The following is a 22,483-nucleotide window of genomic DNA, read 5'->3' on the forward strand; positions in this document are numbered from 1 at the left end:
TTCCCCCCGCCCCTTCCGGCCCGGTCCGCCCGGTCTTCTCCCGCAGCCACGTGTGTTTAGGCTGCGCGCGTTTTATGAGTTGTGGCGGTTGTTGGTGGTTCCGTGGTCTAGGCTGCCGGGGTCCTGCAGGGCCGTGAGGACGTCACCATGGTGGGCACCCCCTCCTCCCCCACCCCCGCCCGGCTTCCCTGAACCCGCTTGGCGCTCTGGAGGGAAGGGGGGTTCTTGGGATGCTGGAAGAGGGGACCGGGCTAAGTGATTCTACCGGTTCATACCCCGGGGTGAGGGATGCAGGGTAGGCCAGCCCCGAGGTGGCCGCCTGGCCCAGCGTCTGGATCTTTAATAGAGTTGGACTTCCGGGTTCGGAAGCGTTCCCAGAGCGCCCTGCCCCTCGGGAGGAAGCCCTCCCCGTTTCCATGTTCTTGCCCCTCACCAGTGTGAGGGCGGCGGGAGGAATGGGGCGGGGGTGGGGTGGGGGCGGGAAGGTCGGCAAAACTTGGGAAAGTGTCACCTCTGCATTGGTGTGCCACCTCTTGCCCGTCTAGACTGCGTGGGCTCAGTCTCTTGGTGGCTTATGGCCGACGTCCGCGGACGCGCTCACTCCCCACATCCTGCCTCCGCACCCCCGCCCCACTCCTTTCCCGGCGCTCGAACTATTCTGCTGTTTTTGTTAAAAATTGACCAGATGCAAAAGAGTGGTTACTCTTACTGAACGAAGTGAAGTATAAAGATTAGTGGTGTAAGGAACTCTCGTTTATCCATGACCCCGTTTAAGAAGCAAAACTTTTCAAAGATGGTTTGTTTCCTTCCTTGGATCTGTAACGTTCGGGAGCCCACAGGTAAACAGTATCGAAATTTTGTATTTATAGTTGCCTAGTTTTTCTTTATAGCTGCCGCTTAACCTTGTATTTCAAAAACGGATGTTTTCTCTTGTATTTAAAAAAATTGATTAAAATTCATTATAATGATTCTTGACTAGGAACATGCTTTATATTCATTTTCAACCAATTTTTAATAAAAACAACAATGTAAAAAAGTTTATAATTTGGTAAAAAGTTATGATACTCTGGCCACAAGGTCTTTGTCCTCTTTGTTCTTTTTTCTCTTTCTTCTTTTTGTGTGCCTGACATTTTTGCCTTTCACATCCGTACAGGCCTTTTTTTCCTTTGTGTTTGTATATGTATAAATTTAGTATTTTTCACTTATCATTGCACTTGTGCTCTTTCCAGCCCTTTATAAGATAATTCTTTTATAGCTTTTCCATTTCAGAGTGGAACATTGAAATATCTATTAGATAAGATTGGGGATTGGTTGGGGCGCCTGGGTGGCTCAGTGAGTTAAAGCCTCTGCTTTCGGCTCAGGTCATGATCTCAGGGTCCTGGGATCGAGTCCCGCATCGGGCTCTCTGCTCAGCAGGGAGCCTGCTTCCTCCTCTCTCTCTGTCTGCCTCTCTGCCTACTTGTGATCTCGGTCTGTCAAATAAATAAAATAAATCTTAAAAAAATGTTAAAAAAAAAAAAAAAGATTGGGGATTGGTTGGCATTTGAATGGAGTTGTCCTTGACTATGAGAATTTCAATTTATCAGGCTGTATGGTAGGGGATTGCCTTGCCATAAGAATCAAAGGAGTGGCATAAAAATCTGTTTTAATTGGCACATTTGCCAAAAAGGCTAAAAAGGCAGCAAATGTGTTTTCAGTTTTCTGGTACATCGCTAGTGGCTCTGCTGTGCCCTTTCTTGAATTTAAGCTCAGCTTGATACTGGAGGTTTTCCAGTTTTTTCTATCAGTTACTCTAAACTACTTTCAGTACAGTTTAGAATGTGGGTTATGGAGTTCCAGAGAACTAAGTTTGACAGTCGTCTTTGCTAAATTTTGATCTTGGTGAAATTACTTAACCCCTCTAAGTCTCAGTTGTCCACCCATTAAAGTGGGATAATGATAGTAACTGCCTCATAGAATTGTGAAAATTAAGTGTAAGCCATTCAGCCTAACGTCTGGCATCTGGTAAATGTAATTTAATTGTTGAAATTAACTTTAGTAATAGTTGTAAATATATAGTAGAGCTTGTAGTTGTCTACTTTTGTTACTTTGCTTATTTATTTTTTCTTATTTTGAACATCTCCTGGAGCTCTACAAATTCATACCTTTTTCTTTGATCAGAAGTTAATTCAACCAACATGAACAGTCTTTTCATACTAATTCATCCCACCCAACACTTCTTTATTCTGAAATGTGAAGTTTTTAGGGTACTAAAAATTATTAATTTGGTATGTACTATACCACAGACACTCTGCTATATTCCTTTTTGTAGAAGCCTATTATAAAGTTTAAGCATGCTTATTTTTCTCCAAAGTTAGATTATAAGACATTTAAAAGACATTTATAAGACATCAAAATGCCATCATCCTCCCTCGATTTATCTTTGCATATTACTGTGGGCATTAACTATTACTGACTACCTACATATTCTTTAATGACAAGATTTTTGTGCTCTTGGACTCACCTATAAATGTAAGCTGAAACAACAAATCAACATACTAAATTTTGGTGGTGTTTTTTTTCCCCAGCTGCATTGAGATATAATTGACTTAGAACACAGTCTAAGTTTAAGATGTACAGTGTTATGATTTGATATCTTTACAAAGGGTACACTTGGCTTTATTATTTTCTTTGTTTTTGTCTTCGTCAGTTCTCTCTTTCTGTGTAACAAGTTGTCCCAAAGTTTAGTGGCTTAAAACAACAGCATTAATTACCTCACAGTTGCTGTGAATCAAGAATGAGGCATATGGCTTAGCTGGATCCTGTGCTCCAAGATCTCTCACAAAGTTACAGTTAAGGTATAGTCTGAGGCTGTGGTTTCATCCCAAGGCACAACTGGGAAACATGCACTTCCCAGCTCACTCATATGGTTCTTTGTAGGGTTTATCTCCTAGTAGACAACAGGACTCAGGACCTCAGTTCTTCACTGCCACAGACTAGAGGCCTGTCACATTTCTTTGTTAGATAGGCCTCTTCATGGGACAGCTTACTGCATGGCAGTTGTGTTCTATCAGAGTGAGCCTAGTGAGAGAGCAAAAGAGAATAGGCAAGGTGGGAAGCCAGAGTCCTTACAAAACCTAATCACAGGATTGGAGTTCCTTCATTTGCCATATGTTATTCATTAAAATAAATCACCAGGTCCACACTCTAGGGGAGATTATACTTAAGACATGAATATCCAGAGATGGAATTCATTCTTAGACATCTTAGAGGCAACCTACCGTGGGTTCAGAAACATTTTTATTGATTCATGTTTGCTAGGTAAACTTCATGTACAAAATATCCTTATCATATCTTTTTTCCTGCACCCCCCACCCCACATGTGCAGAGAATAATACAAAAGAATGCATATACAGACATATCTTAGAGATATTGTGGGTATAGTTCCAGACTTCCCCAATAAAACAAGTATCACAGTAAAGCAAGTTGATGACTTTTTTGGTTTGTCAATGCCTTGAAAAGTTATATTTATATTATATTGTGGACTGTTAAGTGTGCAGTAGCATCTGTCTAAAGAACAGTATAAATACTTTAATTAAAAAATAGTTTATTGCTAGGGCACCTGGGTGGCTCAATGCGCTAAGCCTCTGCCTTCGGCTCAGGTCACGATCTCAGGTCCTGGGATCGAGTCCCTCAGTGGGCTCTCTGCTCAGCAGGGAGCCTGCTTCCTCCTCTCTCCCTGCCTGCGTCTCTGCCTACTTGTGATCTCTCTCTGTGTCAAATAAATAAAATCTTAAAAAAAAAAAAATCTTTAAAAAAATAGTTTATTTCTGAAAAATGCTAACCATCATCTGAGTTTACAGCAAGTTGTACTCTTCTTGCAGGTAGGGGCTTTTGCCTCAGTCAGGCTGCTGACTAATGAGGGTAGAAGTTGCTGAAGATTGGGGTGGCTGTGATAATTTCTTAAAATGAGACAGTAATGAGGTTTGCCACATCAATTGACTATTCCTTTCACAAATAATTTCTTTGTAGAACGCATTGCTGTTTGGTAGCATTTTATCCATGGTAGAACTTCTTTCAGAATTGTTATCCGTCATCCCAAACCCTGCCACTGCTTTATCAACTATGCTGATTTAATATTCTGAATCCTGTGGTATCATTTTTAACATTCTTCACAGCATCTTCATCAAAAGTAGATTCCATCTCAAGAAACCACTTTTTTTGTTCATCTGTAAGAAGCAGCTCCTTACCCATTCAAGTTTCATCATGAGATTGCAGCAAAATCAGTCATATTTTGAGGTTCTTCCAGTTCTATTCTTTTGCTCTGTCTACCACATCTGCAGTCCCTTCCTCCTTCCTAAGAGTCTTGAAACCCTTGAAGTCATTTATGAAGGTTGGAATCAACTTCTAAACTCCTGTTCTTACTGTATTTTGGCCTCTTCCCATGAATTGTGAATGTTCTTCATGGCATCCAGAATGGTAGATCCTATTCTGAAGGTTTTCAAGAATTTATTTTGCCCAGATTCGTTTGAGGAATCACTGTATATGGCAGCTATAGCCTTATCAAATTTTTTTTTAATAAGACTTGAATGTCATAATCTTGATCCATGAGCTACAAAATGGATATTGTGTTAACAGGCATGAAAACAACATTAATCTCATTGTTTATGTCCATTGGAGCTCTTGGGTGACCAGGTGCATTGTTAAGGAACAGTCATATTTTAAAGTGAGTCTTTTTTTCTTAGCAATAGGTCTCAACCTTGAGCTTCAGATATTCAGAAAACTGTGTTATAAACAGATGTGCTATCAACCAGACTTTGTGGTTCCATTTATAGAGCACAGGCTAGGTAGATCTCCCATAATTCTTAAGGGCCTTAGGATTTGAGGGATGGTAATTGAACACCGGTTTCAGCTTAAATTTACCAGCTGCATTAGCGTCTAACAAGAGAATCAGTGTATTTTTTGAAGTTTTGAAGCCAGGCATTGACTTCATTTCTAGGTGTGAAAGTCCTAGATGGCATCTTCCAGTAGGAGGGTGTATTGTGTACATTGAAAATCTTGTTTAGTGTAGTCACCTTCATTAATTATCTTAGCTAGATTTTTCTGGATAACTTCTGTATCAGCTTCTGTATCAGCACTTGCTGCTTTGCTTTGCACTTTTATGTTATGGAGACTGCCTCTTTCCTTAAACTGCATGAACACCAACCTCTGTTAGCTTCAGATTTTTTTCTCTAGCTTTCTCATCTCTCTTGTCCTTCATAGAATTGAAGAGAGGTGGGCCTTGTTCTAGCTTTGGCTCAAGGGAATGTTGTGGCTGATGTGATCTACCCAGACCGCTCAAAACTATGAGCAGTAAGGATATTTTCCTTTCTTATCATTCCTGTGTTCACTGGAATAGCACTTTAAGTTTCCTTCAAGAACTTTTCCTTTGCCTTCACAACTTGGCTAACTGGCACAAGAGAAAGGCCTAACTTTTTGGCCTATCTCAGCTTTGTACTTACCATCCTTATCAAGCTTAATAATCTCTAGGTTTTTATTTAAAGTGGGTGATGCATGACTCTCCCTTTCACTTGGACACATAGAAGCCATTGTAGGGTTATTAATTGGTGTAAGTTATATACTGTTTTGTTTCAGGAGATAGATCTGAGGAGAGGGAGATAGATGGGAGAATGGCTGGCTGGTCAGTGAGAGTAGTAGGGATACACAAAGCATTTATTGATGAAGTTTGCTTATATGGATACAGTTCATGGCGACCCCAAAAAATTACAAGGATAACATTAAAGATCACTTAGCACAGACCTCCATAACAAATACAGTGATAATAATGAAGTTTGAAATATTGCAAGATTACTAAAATCTGACATACGGACATTAAGTAAGCAAATGCTAATGGAAAAGTGGCATTGATAGACTGGGTTAATGCAGGGTTGCCACAAACCTTGTTTGTAAACAAAACAAGACCCCCCCCCCCCCGACAATATCTGCAATGCACAGTAAAACAAAGCATGCCTATACTGTTGTATGATGGTTTCACATTATTTTTCTGTCCCTATAACCACCTTCCAGTGCCTTTCTGGGGTTCAGAGTGGCAGTTACCTTGCCTAGGTGTATCAAGAAGAAAGCAATAAATATTTATTGGCGTATTTCAGTAAATATTTGTTGAAGGAATGAATACATATGTGAGTGAGGAATTGGTGGTCATTTTAATTAATTCTGTCAGAAGTTTTACAGTGGAAGTGACTTTGAGTTGTATTTTATGAAAAGACAAGGAAGGAAAGGATTTTTCAGATAGAGGTAACAACCTCAGTCTTCAGAAGTTAAGAAATAGCATGGTGTGTTCTGGAAATGGGGAAGAACTTCAGTAAGAATGGGATGAAGGATGTTTTGAAGAATGAGTTATGCTGGAGAAGTACGTTGGGGGTAGATTGTTTTCTGCCTTAAGGACTTGGGACCTCACTGTGAGCTCGTTAGCAAGGGAAAAGGACTTCACTAAATAAATGTTGTAGGAAAATAAGCTCTGCAACTTCCATGAATGTGAGTGAGAATCTGAAGGCCATTCTAATCATGAAAAATCATGAGGCTGAATTAAGGCAATAACAGTAGTTTTGAAGAGAAGATTCTAGAAGCCTTTTTGAGGATTAGGTATGTTAGAGACCACCAGGTGTCCCCATAGAACCTTTTTTTTCTGTAATAATGTATTTGTTTTTCTGTGATAACAATTATATTTACTACTCTCCCTTACGTAACCCAGTGATTAAATTTTGATGAATGGTATGCAAACGGAAGACTCCAGCTTCTGAAATTTTGCTCTTAAAGGAAAGGGGTATGCCTTTTGATTTTCTTTTCTACTTCTCAGTGGTTAGAGTTTAGACTTGGATTAAGTCATCTTGAACTATATAGATATATAGGAGGTTATACCCTTAGGATAGTAGGTGGAAGGAGTCTGGATCTCAGGACTTTGTGAAGCAGAGCCTCCAGCTCCTGTGTTTTACATCAGAGAACTAAACTTTATCAGATTACACCATTATTATTCTGGGCTTCTCTTATAGGAAGCCAAATTAATTCTAAAATAAAAACAGGTCTGATAAAATACAGAATTATGTAGGAATAAAGAGTTAACTGAAATGTCGAATTCAGTGGACTAAATGAATTGTGACCTTGTTAACTGGCATAAGGTTTGAAGGGGAAAATAATTTGTTCTTTTTGGGGTGTGCTGCTTGTATTCTTTCTTCTATTCCTGTTTTTCTGTGAACCCAACTCTGACTTTGTTTGATTCAGTGCTCACTCTGTTCCATGTCCAACTTCTACAGTGTCAAGCTCCCATGAACATCCTATGTTCCTTCTACCTCCCCACCTTTTTAAACTATAACACAATTTTAAAAATTAACATATAATGTATTACTTGTTTCAGGGTTACAAGTCCGTGATACATCAGTCTTAACAATTCACAGCACTAACCATGGCACATACCCTCCCCAATGTCCATCACTGAGCCACCCCATCTCTCTCACCCGCCTCCATTCCAGCAACCCTGTTTGTTTCCTGAGATTAAAAGTCTTATGGTTTGTCTCCCTCTCTGGTTTCGTCTTGTTTCATTTTGTCTTCTCTTTCCCTATGATCCTCTGTCTTGTTTCTCAAATTCCTCATGTCAGTGAGATCATATGATAATTGTCTTTGACTGATTAACTTATTTCTCCTAGCATAATAGCCTCCAGTTCCATCCATATAGAACTGTAACACAATTTTAACTCTTGTCTTCTCACTAGATGCATTCTTTTACCTACTTTGAAGATAGAAAAGTTGAAGAGCTGGGTTTATTGACCCATTCTGTGCCTTTCTTTATTATATCACTGAAGAGTAGTTTCGAATATATCATTTCTGTTACGACAATGGAAACAAATGCCATTCTAATCATTTAACAGGTCTGCGTTCTCTCCTAATTCCTAGAGTAGTGTTTCTGGCTTTTGGTATTTCTTATACTACTGTTTTTTAAATTTATTTCTAAAGAAATTTTTTAACAGAAATCACTTATATATCTGACTGTGTATGTCATGTGTCTTCCTAATTTTAGCCTAAAGCCCTAAAGGGAAAAATTGTAGGACGGGAAAAAAAAGTCATCCATCCATATAGTAGAAGAGCAGCTCAAATTACAAGAGAGGCCCACAAACAAGAAAAAAAGGAAAAGTAAGTATCTTTTTATCATTTGTATTGCATTGGTGTAAAGCCCGTTAACACATTTATTTTTCAACCATATTCCCTTCTCCCCTTAAGGAATATTAAGTATGTTCGGTGCGCTGAAGATAAAACAGTGAACAAGGATTCAGCTCTTCTAGCGCTTACCTAAAGCAGAAACGTACACTTCAGTAGGTTGTGATGAACATAATGAAGAAAAAGGAAAAAGAATTATGGGTTCTATTCTATATAGAATAATCATGTGTAGCTTATATGGAGAAGTTCATATTGGAGCAGAGAGCTAAAAGATGTGAAGGCAGGACCTATGTAGATAAATGTTGGACATATAGGTTAAAGTACTTAGCTGTCTATTAGATATATAGAAGGAGATACAAAATGGGAAGTTGGATATGTTGGGTCTGGTGTTCAGAGGATTGATTAGGGATGCAACCCAGATTTGGGAGTCACCAGTTTCTAGATGGGACGGTAAGTGATGAGATGAGAGAAGATCATCTAATGAGTAAATGTAGCTAGAAAAGAGAAAGGAGCCAAGGATTGATCCCAGAGGCTTTCATCATTTAGAGGCTGGAAAAAGGATCTAACAAGTGAGACTGAGGAAGAGGAGAAAGAAGATTGTGTTTCAAAGAGAAGGTGGTGATCAAGCTATGTCATTAGCTCTTGATTAACATGAGAGCTGAGAATTGATCTAGTAATTTGATTTAGTAATTTGCAAATAATTTAGTAAAGTAGAGATCACTATATTTTTTTGTTATTTTCTTAGTTGTTGCTCTGAAAATTACAACTAAATCTTAAAACAGTCTTATTTCAGATTAATTTCAAGTAAATTTCAATAGTATACCAAAGATTTTCTTCTTTGTGGCTCCCTTCTCCCTCCTTTGTACTATTATTATTAAGAAATTACATCTTTATACGTTACAATCCCACAAACACAATTTTACAGTGATTGTTTTTATACAATTGTCTTATGATAATATACACAAAAATATATTTATACTGTCTTTTATGTTTACCTGTACTTTTTTTTTTTTTTTTTTTTTTTACTGGTGCCCCTTATTTCTTCATGTGGGTTCAAATTGCTATTCACTGTGCTTCCATTTTAGCCTGTAGGACTCCCTTTATTATTTCTTATAAGGTAGGTTTGAAAGTCAGAGATTTGCTAAGTTTTATCTGAGAATGTCTTCATTTTGCCTTTAGTTTTGAAGGAAACTTTAGAATATAGAATTCTTGCATATAGAATTCTTTTTTCAGTCTTTCTGTTCAGCACTTTAAATATGTCATCCCTCAGCCTTCTGGCCTGTGTGGTTTCTAAGGAGAATTCAGCTGTTTATCTTACTGAATGCAGTGAGTCACTTCTGACACTGTAAAGTTGTTCTTTGTCTTTGAATAGTTTGACAGGTACGTCTAGTAGGTGTGGATCTCTGAGTTTATCCTACATGGATTTCATCCTACATGGATTTCATCCTACATGGATTTCATCCTACATGGATTTCATCCTACATGGAGTTTGTTAAGCTTCTTGTGTGTGTAGCTCAATGTTTCTTTTAAAATTGGGAAGTTTTTAGCCATTATTTTTCCAAATATCTATCTTTTCTGTCCTTTCCTTTCCTTCTGTGACTCCCATTATAGTGTTCTTAGTAGTGTCCCATGGGTCTCTGAGACTCTTCATTTATCTTTCTTTCCTTTTCACTTTTTGTTGCTCAGATTAGATAATTTCAGCTAACTTGCTGTTACGTTTATGGGTTCTTTTTTCTGCCAGCAAAAAACTGCTGTTGAATCTTTCTAGTAAATTTTTCATTCTTGTTGTTACATCTTTCAACTCCAGAATTTCTACTTGACTCATCATTGTAATTTCTTTCTCTTTATTGATACTCTCTGTTTGGTGTAACATTGGTCTCATAATTTCCTTGAAATTTTTAGATACAGTTTTCTTTAATTCTTTGTATATGTTTATTATAGCTGAATTCAAGTCCTTGTCAAATAGGTCCAACTGTCTGGGCTTCCTTAGGAGGTTTTTGTTGACTGCTATTTTTAATCCCCGAATATGGACCACACCTTTCCTTTTTTGCTGTATGTCTCATAATTTTTGGTTGAAAACTGTACATTTTCAATATTACAGTGTGACAACTCTGTTAAATAGACATCTCCAGCCCCTAGACCCAATTAGGTTTGCTCTTGAATTGTTTGCTTCATGACTTTCCTAGACTGATTTTGTAAAGTCTGTTTGTTGTGTGTGGCCATTGATGTTTTTGCTCAGTTGGTGGTCAGCTAATGTTGGAACAGAGGGTTCTTTAAATGCCTCTAGCTAATAAGTTTCTTGGCCTTTGCTGAGGGGCTCTTTGAATCTGTTGAGCATGACTTTGACACACCAGGATGCAGTTTACTTAGACTTCATTTCTTGTTTGCATAGAGCCTCAAGGTTAGCCAGAGGTGAGAGAATAGGGCTCTCCTTAGCATGAACATAGTCATTAATGTATATACGGCATTCTAGATTCCCAGGAGTATGTTGGGGCTTGCTTTCAAGTCCACTGTGCACATTCCATTTCCCAGTTTTCCTTTAAATTTTTTTAGTCCACCTTTTGTTAGCCCCCAGCTGGTAATATCACTGAGGCAGCTGCTATGTTAGTTAATTGCTGCTGATTATTTTCAAGAAAAAACTTGGAGATAGAGCTCTTCCTACAGAGAGCTCTGTCTGAGTCAGATTATCTAAGGACAAAGTAACTTCAAGCTTCTCAGCATGCTGCCTGTCAGGTCAAATGGTAGCAATTTTCTGGGTGTGAAGGTTTTGGGGAACTCCAAATCTGATGTCTCTAGTGGCCGTTAGGAAGATGGCTTTTACAACTGCCGAGATTTGCTAGTCCATTGGTTTTCAGCACTGTTGTGGAGTTGATAAAGGGGTGATGGATTAGGCACATTCACAGGTTTGTTGTTCTTATGGAGATTGGGCTGTTTTTCTTGAGAATGCTCCACAGACTCTTGCAAGGCTTTGTTTAATTTTCATACTTCTGGAAAAGTTGATTTTGACAAATTTTGTTAGTATTCTCTGTTTTTGTGGAAAAGTGGATTTTCATAGGTCCTTAAGCCATTGTGGAAGTTGGTTTTTGTTCTTGATGTGAAGAATTCATAGCAAAATTTTCTTCTTAGGAATACAAAATGTGTATATAATGCCCTTTCTTGTCTTCTTCCTGTCCCTTAATGTCCCCTTTCTGGTCAGCAGCCCACACTATAATTTGCCTATTCTTCCCTCAATCTTTGGCCTGTGAGAGTTCCCAGTAGCTGCTGGAGTGACAAATAAAGAATTACTTAAAATGAAGTTACAAAGGCAAAAATTATCATGTTAGCTATTTTAAAATAGACTTCCATTTTAATAAATAAATGGTAGATATATTTCTCTACTAACTGATTGAAACCAGCACGTTCATTGTTATATATTAATTATATAATATATAATAATAATTATATATAATATAATATATAATATATATAAATATATAATATATATAATGTTATATATATAATATAATATATATATAATAATATAAAGGCATATTTAGTAAAGATTAGCTGTTCCACAATGATTTGGCTAGAAGTTTTCTGGAAGAAAATAGACAAGTTCTATGATAGTATAATCAAACTTTCTTTCTTTTTTTTTTCCCATAAAGGTTAATTGGGATGATAGCATCACTTTAAAACAGTAATTTTCAAACTTCAAGTAATTTATGTATCATTTTCATGAATTTTGCTTTGTCTATTGACAAGGTTACTACTTCCCTGCTTTTGCAGTTTTTGATTACTGTCTTTACTAGTATTTCACAAACTAGTATTTCACAAAAGTATTAGGTGTACACGAGATATACCTGTAGGGCATCTTAAAACAGGTTGTTCTTTCCCCTAAAATTTTCCATCAGAACATCTGGGACAATGTCAAAATTTTGCTTTCTAATGAGTTTCAGATAATGTTAATGGTATTGGCTGTTGGTTCAGGGACCACACTATGAGAACCACTGACTGTGGTATTATTTACTTAATATTCTTTTAGAATCTATTTCCCTTATGTATTTTTTTTTTAAAGGAGACATTTGATCTGTATTAAAAACAAACAAATACTGTTTCCTTACCTGTATGGTCTGAGCCTGAGGCATGCTTGCTTTATCCTTGCTGAAAAGATTTGGCAAAGGTTGGAAGACTTATTAAGTAAACATTAAACTAAGTATTCTTCTTAATGTAATTAGAGATGATCAAAAGAAAAGGGGGGGAAGTAGCTTGTTTAAAGATGATTTAATTCTGTGTCTGTGAGATCTAAAAACTCAGCTTATATATAGTGCTAGTGTTATTCATGGCAATACTTTGGGAAATACTGCTTTAGAATTTGACTGAATTCTTTGGTTCACTCTTAAGTGCTTGTGTCAGTGAGCCTACAGTCTTTGTATGTTTTCAGGATTTTATGCACTGATTTACAGAATCAACATTGTGAAAGAATTATGGAAGGATAAAACTGAACAACATGGTAATTCCTGTATAACTTATTCTCAGGAGGTCCCATTTTTGGCCAAGCCTCCATTTTTATCATACAGAGTTGAAAGGTATTACTTAATTTTTTTTCTACTTGAGCGATGTTCTAAACGAAATTTTCTCATTTATTTTAAAGGAGTCATCACTGTAACCGTTATGCTCCAGAAGCAAACAGTTTTAGTATGTCTAGTGTATTTTATGAACAGGCTTAGATGGCTGTCATAGATGTCAGTTTTTTGAGTAGCTGCATCATTGACCATGAGTCATATTTCATTTAAATGGCATAAACACAAACAGCATCTTAAAATACTGCTGATCTTTCTGCACTAGAATAGTACTTCCAGCAAGACAGAAATGCTGAGTTGCATATTTTGGAGAGATGGTTGGTGACAAGATACTGAGACTCTTGGGACAGCGATGAGCAAGATGATAGAAAAGATAACCAGCAGTATTTAACTTGAACTTGAACTTAACTTGCTTTATTTACCTACTGCTGCATAAGAAATTCTATGGCATCAGAGCAGTTTGAAAGTTATTTGGTCAAGAATTCCTGTGCCACTTAACTGCTTCTGACTCAAAGTCTCTCACAAATCTGTGTTAAAATGATGACTGGGCGTGCATTCATCTCAGAGCTTAATAGGGAAAGGTGCTTCCTAGCTTACTTATGTGGCTGTTGGCAGACCTCAAGTCATGGCTGCTTGGTGGCTGGAGCATCATCAGTTCCTTGCTATATGAGCCTCTCCATAGGCTACTCACAATATGGTAGCTTGGTTCCGACAGAGCAGAGGCTCTGAAATAGAACAAGAGAGGGTGGCCAGGACAGAAGAAGTCTTTGAAACTTAATTGCAGAATGATATTTATCACTGTTGTGCTATTTTATTTGTTATAAGTCTCTAGGTCTAGCCAGCCACACTCAAGGATACCAGGCCATGACTATTAAGACATAAGAATCAGTGAGGGGACCATTTTAGACACTGTCACCTTTTGTGAACTATCTGCTACCAAAAATATGTGGTTTTCTAAGGAACAAAGGTAGCCATGTAGCTTAGAGTACCCAGTTTCTATACTTTTATATAGAACTGAGGACTCTACCACTTCCCAAGTTTCCTTTTTAGGGAGAAACACAGGTAGGTGGGGAGATCAGGGAGGATATTTATGTTGTAGTGCCTTTGACTAGTGGTTGGGGATACAAAAGCAGACCCGGTAGGTTAATCAAATTGCCTCTTATTGTTAGGTTCTGATTACTTAAAGATACTGCAGGAGTGAATAGCAACATAATGAGAGCACAAACGTGTTTTTCTTCAGTATTTGAATGCTCTGACTGAGGACTATGTGGAATATTGCTTTTATTCATATTAAAAGAAACTAGTATGTTTCGGAGACTAGTGCATTTCAAGGGATGTGCAATTTACAGAGAGCACATGGCTTTTTTTTTTTTTTTTTTTTTAAGTTTATTTATTTGAGAGAGAGTGCATGGGCGCATGAGTAGGAGGAGGAGCAGGAGGAGGAACAGGAGGAGGACAGGAGAAGCAGACTCCCTGCTAAGCAGGAAGCCTGTTGTAGGGCTCTATCCCATGAACCTGATATCATAACCTGAGCCAAAAATCAAGAGTCAGATGCTCAACCATCTGAGCCACCCGGGTGCCCCAGCAAATGGCAGTTGTGTGTTATTTTTGCTTTATTTTATGATTTCTCAGCATAGCAATACTTTGTTGGTATGTACTGTCACGCATACAGTATGTCCTACACGGTATACTACAAAGAACTCTGGATACTAAAAGAAAATGTCTTAATATGGAAAATTGACAGAGAGAAACTAAGCATAATGGGTAAAAATCTAAGAAACTACTTTACAGAATTAATCTCAAATCGCTTTGCTTTTCTGATCCCAACTGATAACCATTCCAGTTCAGGCCCCATTGAGTTCATTCAGGATTATTGCAACCTGACTTCTGACTAGATTCTTTTGTCTAGGCTTAATTGAAAGGAATGAATTTTTTCTCCCTTATTATGAGCATTTTCTGTTTTTTGAAGTCAACTTTGAGGTATAAATAACATTCATGTTCATATTTTCAGTGTACAGATTGGACTTTTCACAATACATTAGTCTAACCAACCACGATTAGCGTATAGTGCCATTTTCATCCTTCCAAAGGATTTCCTTGTGCATCTTTTCAGTCATTGCTCACCCTTTAATCTTAGCCTCAGGCAACCCCTGGTTTTCTTTTTATTTTGATAGATGAGATTTGTCTTTTCTGATTTATAAAAAAATTTTTAATTAAACATAATGTATTATTAGCCTCAGGGGTACAGGTCTGTGAATCGTCAGGCTTACACAATTCACAGCACTTACCATAGCACATACCCTCCCCAATGTCCATAAGCCAACCACCCTCTTCCTACCCCCCTCCCCCACCAACCCTCAGTTTGTTTTGTGAGATTAAGGGTCTCTTATAGTTTGTCTCCCTCCTGATCCCCTCTTGTTTCATTTTTTTCTTTCCCTGCCCCCCAAACCCCCCACTTTGCCTCTCAAATACGTCATATCAAGGAGATCATATGTAATTTTCTTTCTCTGATTGACTTATTTAGCTCAGCATAATAACCCTCTAGTTCCATCCATGTCATTGCAAATGGCAAGATTTCATTTCTTTTGATGGCTGCATAGTATTCCGTTTTGTGTGTGTGTGTGTGTGTGTGTGTGTGAATACACCACATCTTCTTTATCCATTCATCTTTTGATGGACATCTAGGTTCTTTTCATAGTTAGGCTACTGTAGACATTGCTGCTGTAAACATTTGGATGCACGAGCCCCTTGGGATCACTACATTTGTATCTTTAGGGTAAATACCCAGTAGTGCAATTGCTGGATCATAAGGTAGCTCTATTTTCAACTTTTTGAGGACCCTCCATGCTGTTTTCCAGAGTGGCTACACCAGCTTGCATTCCCACCAGTCAGTGTAAGAGGGTTCCCCCTTTTCCACATCCTTGCTGGCATCTCTCATTTCCTGACTTGTTAATTTGTTAATTTTAGCCATTCTGACTGGTGCGAGGTGGTATCTCATTGTGGTTTTGATTTGCATTTTCCTGATGCTGAGTGATGTGGAGCACTTTTTCATGTGTCTTTTGACCATCTGGATGTCTTCTTTGCAGAAATATCTGTTCATGTCCTCTGCCCATTTCCTAATTGGATTAATTTGTTCTTTGGGTGTTGGGTTTGGTAAGTTCATTATAAATTTTGAAGACTAGCCCTTTATCTGATATTTCATTTCCGAATCTCTTTTCCCATTCTGTCAATTGTCATTTGGTTTTATTGACTGTTTCCTTTGCTGTGCAAAAGCTTTTGATCTTGATGAAGTCCCAGTAGTTCATTTTTACCCTTGCTTCCCTTGCCTTTGGTGATGTTTCTAGGAAGAAATTGCTACAGCTGAAGTCGAAGAGGTTGCTGCCTGAGTTCTCCTCAAGGATTTTGATGGATTCCTTTCTCACATTGAGGTCTTTCATCCATTTTGAATCTATTTTTGTGTGTGGTATAAGGAAATGGTCCAGTTTCATTTTTCTGCATGTGGCTGTCCAATTTTCCCAACACCATTTGTTGAAGAGACTGTATTTTTTCCATTGGACATTCTTTCCTGCTTTGTCAAAGATTGTTGACCAGAGAGGTGAGGGTCTATTTCTGGGCTTTCTATTCTGTTCCATTGAGCTATGTGTCTGTTTTTGTGCCAGTACCATGCTGTCTTGATGATGACAGCTTTGTAATAGAGCTCAAAGTCTGGAATTGTGATGCCACCAACTTTGGCTTTCTTTTTTAACATCACTCTGGCTATGTAAGGTCTTTTATGGTTCCGTATAAATTTTAGGATTATTTGTTCCATTTCTTTGAAAAAAATTGATGGTATTTTGATAGGGATTACATTAAACGTGTAGATTGCTTTAGGTAGCATAGACATTTTCACAATATTTGTTCTTCCGATCCAGGAGCATGGAACATTGTTCCATTTCTTTTTGTCTTCCTCAGTTTCTTTCATGAGTACTTTATAGTTTTCTGAGTACAGATTCTTTACCTCTTTGATTAGGTTTATTCCTAAGTATCTTATGGTTTTGAGTGCAATTGTAAGTGGGACTGTTTCCTTAATTTCTCTTTCTTCTGTCTTGTTAATGGTGTATAGAAATGCAACTGATTTCTGTGCATTGATTTTATACCGACACTTTACTGAATTCCTATACAAGTTCTGGCAGATTTGGAGTAGAGTCTTTGGGTTTTCCATGTAAAGTATCATATCATCTGCAAAGAGTGAGAGTTTGACTTCTTCTTGTCCAATTTGGATGCCTTTAGTTTCTTTTTGTTGTCTGATTGCTGAGGCTAGGACTTCCACTATTATGTTGAAAAGCAGTGGTGATAAGGGACATCCCTGCTGTGTTCCTGACCTTAGTGGAAAAGCTCTTAGTTTTTCTCCATTGAGAATGATATTCGCTGTGGGTTTTTTTCATAGATGGCTTTGATGTTATTGATGTATGTACCCTCTATCGCTACACATTGAAGAGTTTTGATCAAGAAAGGATGCTGTACTTTGTCAAATGCTTTTTCAGCATCTACAGAGAGTATCATATGGTTCTTGTTCTTTCTTTTATTAATATATTGTATCACATTGATTTGCGGATGTTGAACCAACCTTGCAACCCTGGAATAAATCCCACTTGGTCGTGGTGAATAATCCTTTTAATGTACTGTTGAATTGGCTAGTATTTTGGTGAAAATTTTCACATCTTGTGTTCATCAAGAATATTGGTCTGTAATTCTCTTTTGATGGGGTCTTTGTCTGGTTTTGGGATCAAGGTCATGGGGGCCTCATAAAATGAGTTTGGAAGTTTTCCTGCCATTTCTGTTTTTTGGAAAAGTTTCAGGAGACTAGGTATTAATTCTTCTTTAAATGTTTGGTAGAACTCCCTTGGGAAGCCATCTGTCCCTGGGCTCTTGTTTATTGGGAGATTTTTGATGACTGTTTCAATCTCCTTACTGGTTATGAGTCTCTTCAGGTTTTCTATTTCTTCCTGGTTCAGTTTTGGTAGTTTATAGATCTCTAGGAATGCATCCATTTCTTCCAGATTGTCAAATTTGCTAGCATATTGTTGCTCATAATATGGTCTATAATTGTTTGTATTTTTTTCATGTTGGTTGTGATCTCCCCTCTTTCATTCATGATTTTATTTATTTGGGTCCTTTCTCTTTTCTTTTTGGTAAGTGTGGCCAGGGGTTTATCAGTCTTATTAATTCTTTCAAAGAATCAGCTCCTTGTTTCATTGATTTGTTCTACTGTTTGTTTGTTTGGTATTTTTTGGTTTCTATTTCATTGATTTCTGCTCTGATCTTTATTATTTCTCTTCTTCTACTGGGTTTAGGCTTTCTTTGCTGTTCTTCAGCTCCTTTAGATGTAGGGTTAGGTTGTGTATTTGAGACCGTTCTTGTTTCTTGAGAAAGGCTTGTATCGCTATATATTTTCCTCTCAGGACTGCCTTTGCTTGTCCCACAGATTTTGAACAGTTGTGTTTTCATTATTGTTTGTTTCCGTGAATTTTTTTCAACTCTTCTTTAATTTCCTGGTTGATCCATTCATTGTTTAGTAGGATGCTCTTTAGCCTCCATGTGTTTGAGTTATTTCCAACTTTCCTCTTGTGATTGAGTTCAAGCTTCAGAGCATTGTGGTCTGAAAATATGCAGGAAATGATCCCAATCTTTTGGTACTGGTTGAGACCTGATTTGTGACCCAGGATGTGATCTGTTCTGGAGAATGTTCCATGTGCACTAGAGAATAATGTGTATTCTGTTGCTTTGGGATGGAATGCTTTGAATATATCTGTTATGTCCATCGGTTCAGTGTGTCATATAAAGCCTTTATTTCCTTATTGATCTTTTGCTTGGATGATCTGTTTCAGTGAGGGAGGTGTTAAAGTTCCTTACCATTATTTTATAATTGTTGATGTGTTTCTTTGATTTTGTTATTAATTCATTTATATGGTAGGCTACTCCCATGTTGGGGCATAGATATTTAAAATTGTTCGATCTTCTTGTTGGACAGACCCTTTGAGTATGATATAGTGTCTTTCCTCATCACTTATTATAGTCTTTGGCTTAAAATCGAATTGATCTGATAAAAAGATTGCCACCCCAGCTTTCTTTTGATGTCCATTAGCATAGTAAATTGTTTTCCACCACCTTACTTCAAATCTGGAGTTGTCTTTGGGTCTAAAATGAGTTTCTTATGGACAGCATATTGATGGGTTTTGTTTCTTTATCCATTCTGATACCCTGTGTCTTTTGATTGGGGTATTTAGCCCATTTACATTCAGGGTAATTATTGAAAGATATGAATTTAGTGCCATTGTATTGCCTGTAAGGTGACTGTTTCTGTATATTGTCTCTGTTCCTTTCGTGTCTACTACTTTAAGGCTCTCTCTTTGCTTAGAAGAGATATTCCTGTAGGGCTGGTTTGGTGTGTACAAATTCTTTTACTTTTTGTTTGTCCTGTAAGCTTTTTATCTCTCCTTCTATTTTCAATGATAGCTTAGCTGGATATAGTATTCTTGGCTGCATGTTTTTATCATCTCGTGTTCTGAATATTTCATGCCAGTTCTTTCTGGCCTGCTAGGTCTCTGTGGAATAGTATGCTGCCAATAATATTTTTACCATTGTATGTTACAGACTTCTTGTCCCAGGCTGCCTTCAGGATTTTCTCTTTGTCACTAAGCCTTGTAAGTTTTACTCTTAGATGATGGGGTGTGGACCTATTTTTGTTGATTTTGAGGCGGGTGCTCTGTGCCTCCTGGATGTTGATGCTTGTTCCCTTTGCCATACTGGGGAAATTCTCTACAATAATTTGCTCCAATATACCTTCTGCCCCCCTCTCTCTTTCTTCTTCTTCTGGAATCCCAATTATTCTAATATTTTTTCATCTTATGGTATCATTTACCTCTCGAATTCTCCCCTTGTGGTCCAGTAGTTGTTTGTCTCTCTTTTGCTCAGCTTCTTTATTCTCCATTATTTGGTCTTTTATATCACCAATTCTCTCTTCTACCCTCATTTATCCTAGCAGTAAGAGCCTCCATTTTTTTATTGCACTTTATTAACAGCTTTTTTTATTTCAACTTGGTTAGATTTTAGTTCTTTTATTTCTCCAGAAAGAGCTTTTGTTTCTTCAGACAGGGTTCCCTAATATCTTCCATGCCTTTTTCGAGCCCAGCTAGCACCTTGAGAATCATCATTCTGAACTGTAGATCTGACATTTTACCAATGTCCGTATTGATGAGGTCCCTAGCCTTTGCTACTGCTTCTTGTTCTTTTTTTTGTGGTGAGTTTTTCCACCTTGTTATTTTATCCAGATTAAGAATATATGAACGAGAGAATAAAACACTAAAAGAGTGACAAAGACCCCAGAAAAATGTACATTAAGCAAATCAGAAGAGACCCTAAATTGGGGGGAGAAAAAAGGAGGTAAAAAGAAGTTTAAGAAATAATACATGTTTTAGACTGGTGAATAGAACAGAGTTACCCATTTGATTTTGGGTGTATTTTGGTCTCCTGGAAGAAACTACCTTCCAGAATTTTAAAGAAAGAAAAACTTATATATATACTAAAATAAGGGTAAACACAATGAAGGGATGAAATACGACTGTAAGGATGAAAATTTTAGAAAGATTCTAAAAAAAGAATTGATAAGTTGGTTGGAAAAAGAAAGTGGAGGGAATTTGCTCAGGCTGGAAACTAGAACAAAGCCCTGTGCTAGATTTAGGGTATATTTTGATCTATTAGAAGAAATTGTATCCCAAAAATTTTTTTAGAAGAAAACACCCTATATGTATTCAAAAAATAAAGTTAGATACAATGAAGGATAAAATATGACTATAGTAATGAAGATTTAAAAAGTTTTTTTTTTTAAGGAAGGTAGTGTTCAATTAGTTAATAAAACATGGAAAGAGGAAAAGTAAAAATAATTAAAATAAGAAAAAAATTTTAAAAATTATCTAACTTTGCAAGACTAAAGAATCATGGGGAGAAAACCATGAACTCCATGTTTTCCCCTCCTCTGGAATTCTGCTGTTCTCCTTGATCAGTAAGCTTGGTCTTGGCTGGATGTTCTTGCTGATCTTCTGGGGGAGGGGCCTGTTATAGTGATTCTCAAATATCTTTGCCCAAGGCCGAAATCTCTGGCCCGGAAGAGTGGAGAGGTGGGGCCCCCTACTCAGTGCATCCTTGGAGAAAAGCACTCAATCACTCCTGTCTTCCTGGCTTCCAACCCGCTCCAAGCTCACCCAGCCTGTGACCGAGCTTCTCTCTTTCTGACACATAGCCCCATTTGGAATCTCCAAACCTAGCAGATTCCTGCCTCCAGAGAAGGAAGGTGGGTTTTTCCAGATCTACCAATTGTGGGGTCCCTACTCAAAGAGCAGTGGCCTGATTGTGCCAGGGATCACAGTTTAAGGTAACCCAAACTGATAGCTCACTCCTTGGCTCTGACTCTGTAGCCAGCTTTCCTGCTCTGATACCTGCGAACTCTGCTACACTCAGCCCTGATCTTCTGTGCCCTGCGGTACCTGAGACTATATTGTCTCCCAAAGGGCTCCATTCCCGCTTCGCCTCTGGAGTGATGTCCCTTAGCGGAGCATACTTTTAAATGTTCAAATTTTGTGCTCTACTGCTCCACCGTTTGCTCGGGAGCTGGCCCCTCCTCCACAGTCTTTCTTCCCTTTGCTTCAGATTGACTTCTCCACATGTTCTACCTTTTAGAAAGTGGTCAATTTTCTGTTTCTAGAATTGCTGCTCTTCTCTTTGATCTCCTGTTGGGTTTGTAGGTGTTATGAATCGTTTTTCCTAATGTTTTATATAAATGAAGTGATTATATGTAATTTTTTGTGCCAACTTCTTAGCATAATGTTTATGAAATTTACCCATATTCATATATTTCACGTATTAGTTGTCTTTCTTATTACTGAGTAGTATTCAATTGTATGGATCTGCACTTTGTTTATTCATTTACCTATGATGTTCATTTGGATTATTTACAGTACTGGGCTGTTATTGGGGTCTGCAAACTAAGAGTCCAGCCCCAGTTTTTATTAGAAAGTTTTAGTGGAAAGCAGCTAGCTGTGCCCATTCCTTTTGTATTGTGTGTTGGTGCTTTTAGGCTACGATGACAGAAATCAGTAGTTGTGATAGAGACTGACCACATTTCTCTGGCCATTTAAGAAGAAATTTATCAGCCTCTGCTATTAACGAATAAAGCTGCCATGAATGTTCACATACAGTATTTGGACACTTGTTTTCATTTTTCAGTTCCTAGAACTGGAATTGCTGGGTCATATGGTGATTGTATGTTAAAATACATAAGAAAATTATGTTTATATGAAATTAAGTTTATAAGAATTGCTGGTCATATGATAGGTTCATGTTTAAGTATGTAAAAAATTGCTTTATCCAAAGCGATAGTATCATTTAATATTTTCACCATCAGTGTATGAGAGTTATTTTCTCTCCATATCCTCTCAAACTTGCTGTATTATCAGTTTTTAAATTCTAGTGGTTGTATGATAGTATCTTAGTTTGATTTAATCTTTACATTTTGATAACTAATGATATTCAAGTATCTTTATATGCACTTACTAATTATTTCTATGTCTTTGATATGGTGAGAAATCTGTTAAAATCTTTTGCCCATTTTGGTATTAAGTAGTCTTTTTAAGTTGTAAGAAGTGTTTGTATAATCTGAATGCAAGTCTTCTGTTAGTTATTTGTATTGTGAATATCTCCCC

At 37.6% G+C, this 22,483-nt stretch overlaps 1 protein-coding gene across 1 annotated transcript in view; it reads left to right on the forward strand.

Moving 5' to 3' along the window:
* The window catches only part of TMA16 (translation machinery associated 16 homolog), a 32,954-nt gene continuing 10,471 nt past the window's right edge, over positions 1 to 22,483 (forward strand). Inside the window, exons 1-2 of the mRNA XM_059174568.1 lie at positions 1 to 150; positions 8,051 to 8,163. Of these exons, the coding sequence (XP_059030551.1) occupies positions 148 to 150; positions 8,051 to 8,163 (116 nt within the window). The 5' untranslated portion in view covers positions 1 to 147. The remainder of the gene's footprint in view (positions 151 to 8,050; positions 8,164 to 22,483) is intronic.

Source organism: Mustela lutreola, chromosome 1 (assembly GCF_030435805.1).
Source record: "Mustela lutreola isolate mMusLut2 chromosome 1, mMusLut2.pri, whole genome shotgun sequence".
NCBI classification, from domain to species: Eukaryota; Metazoa; Chordata; class Mammalia; order Carnivora; family Mustelidae; genus Mustela; species Mustela lutreola.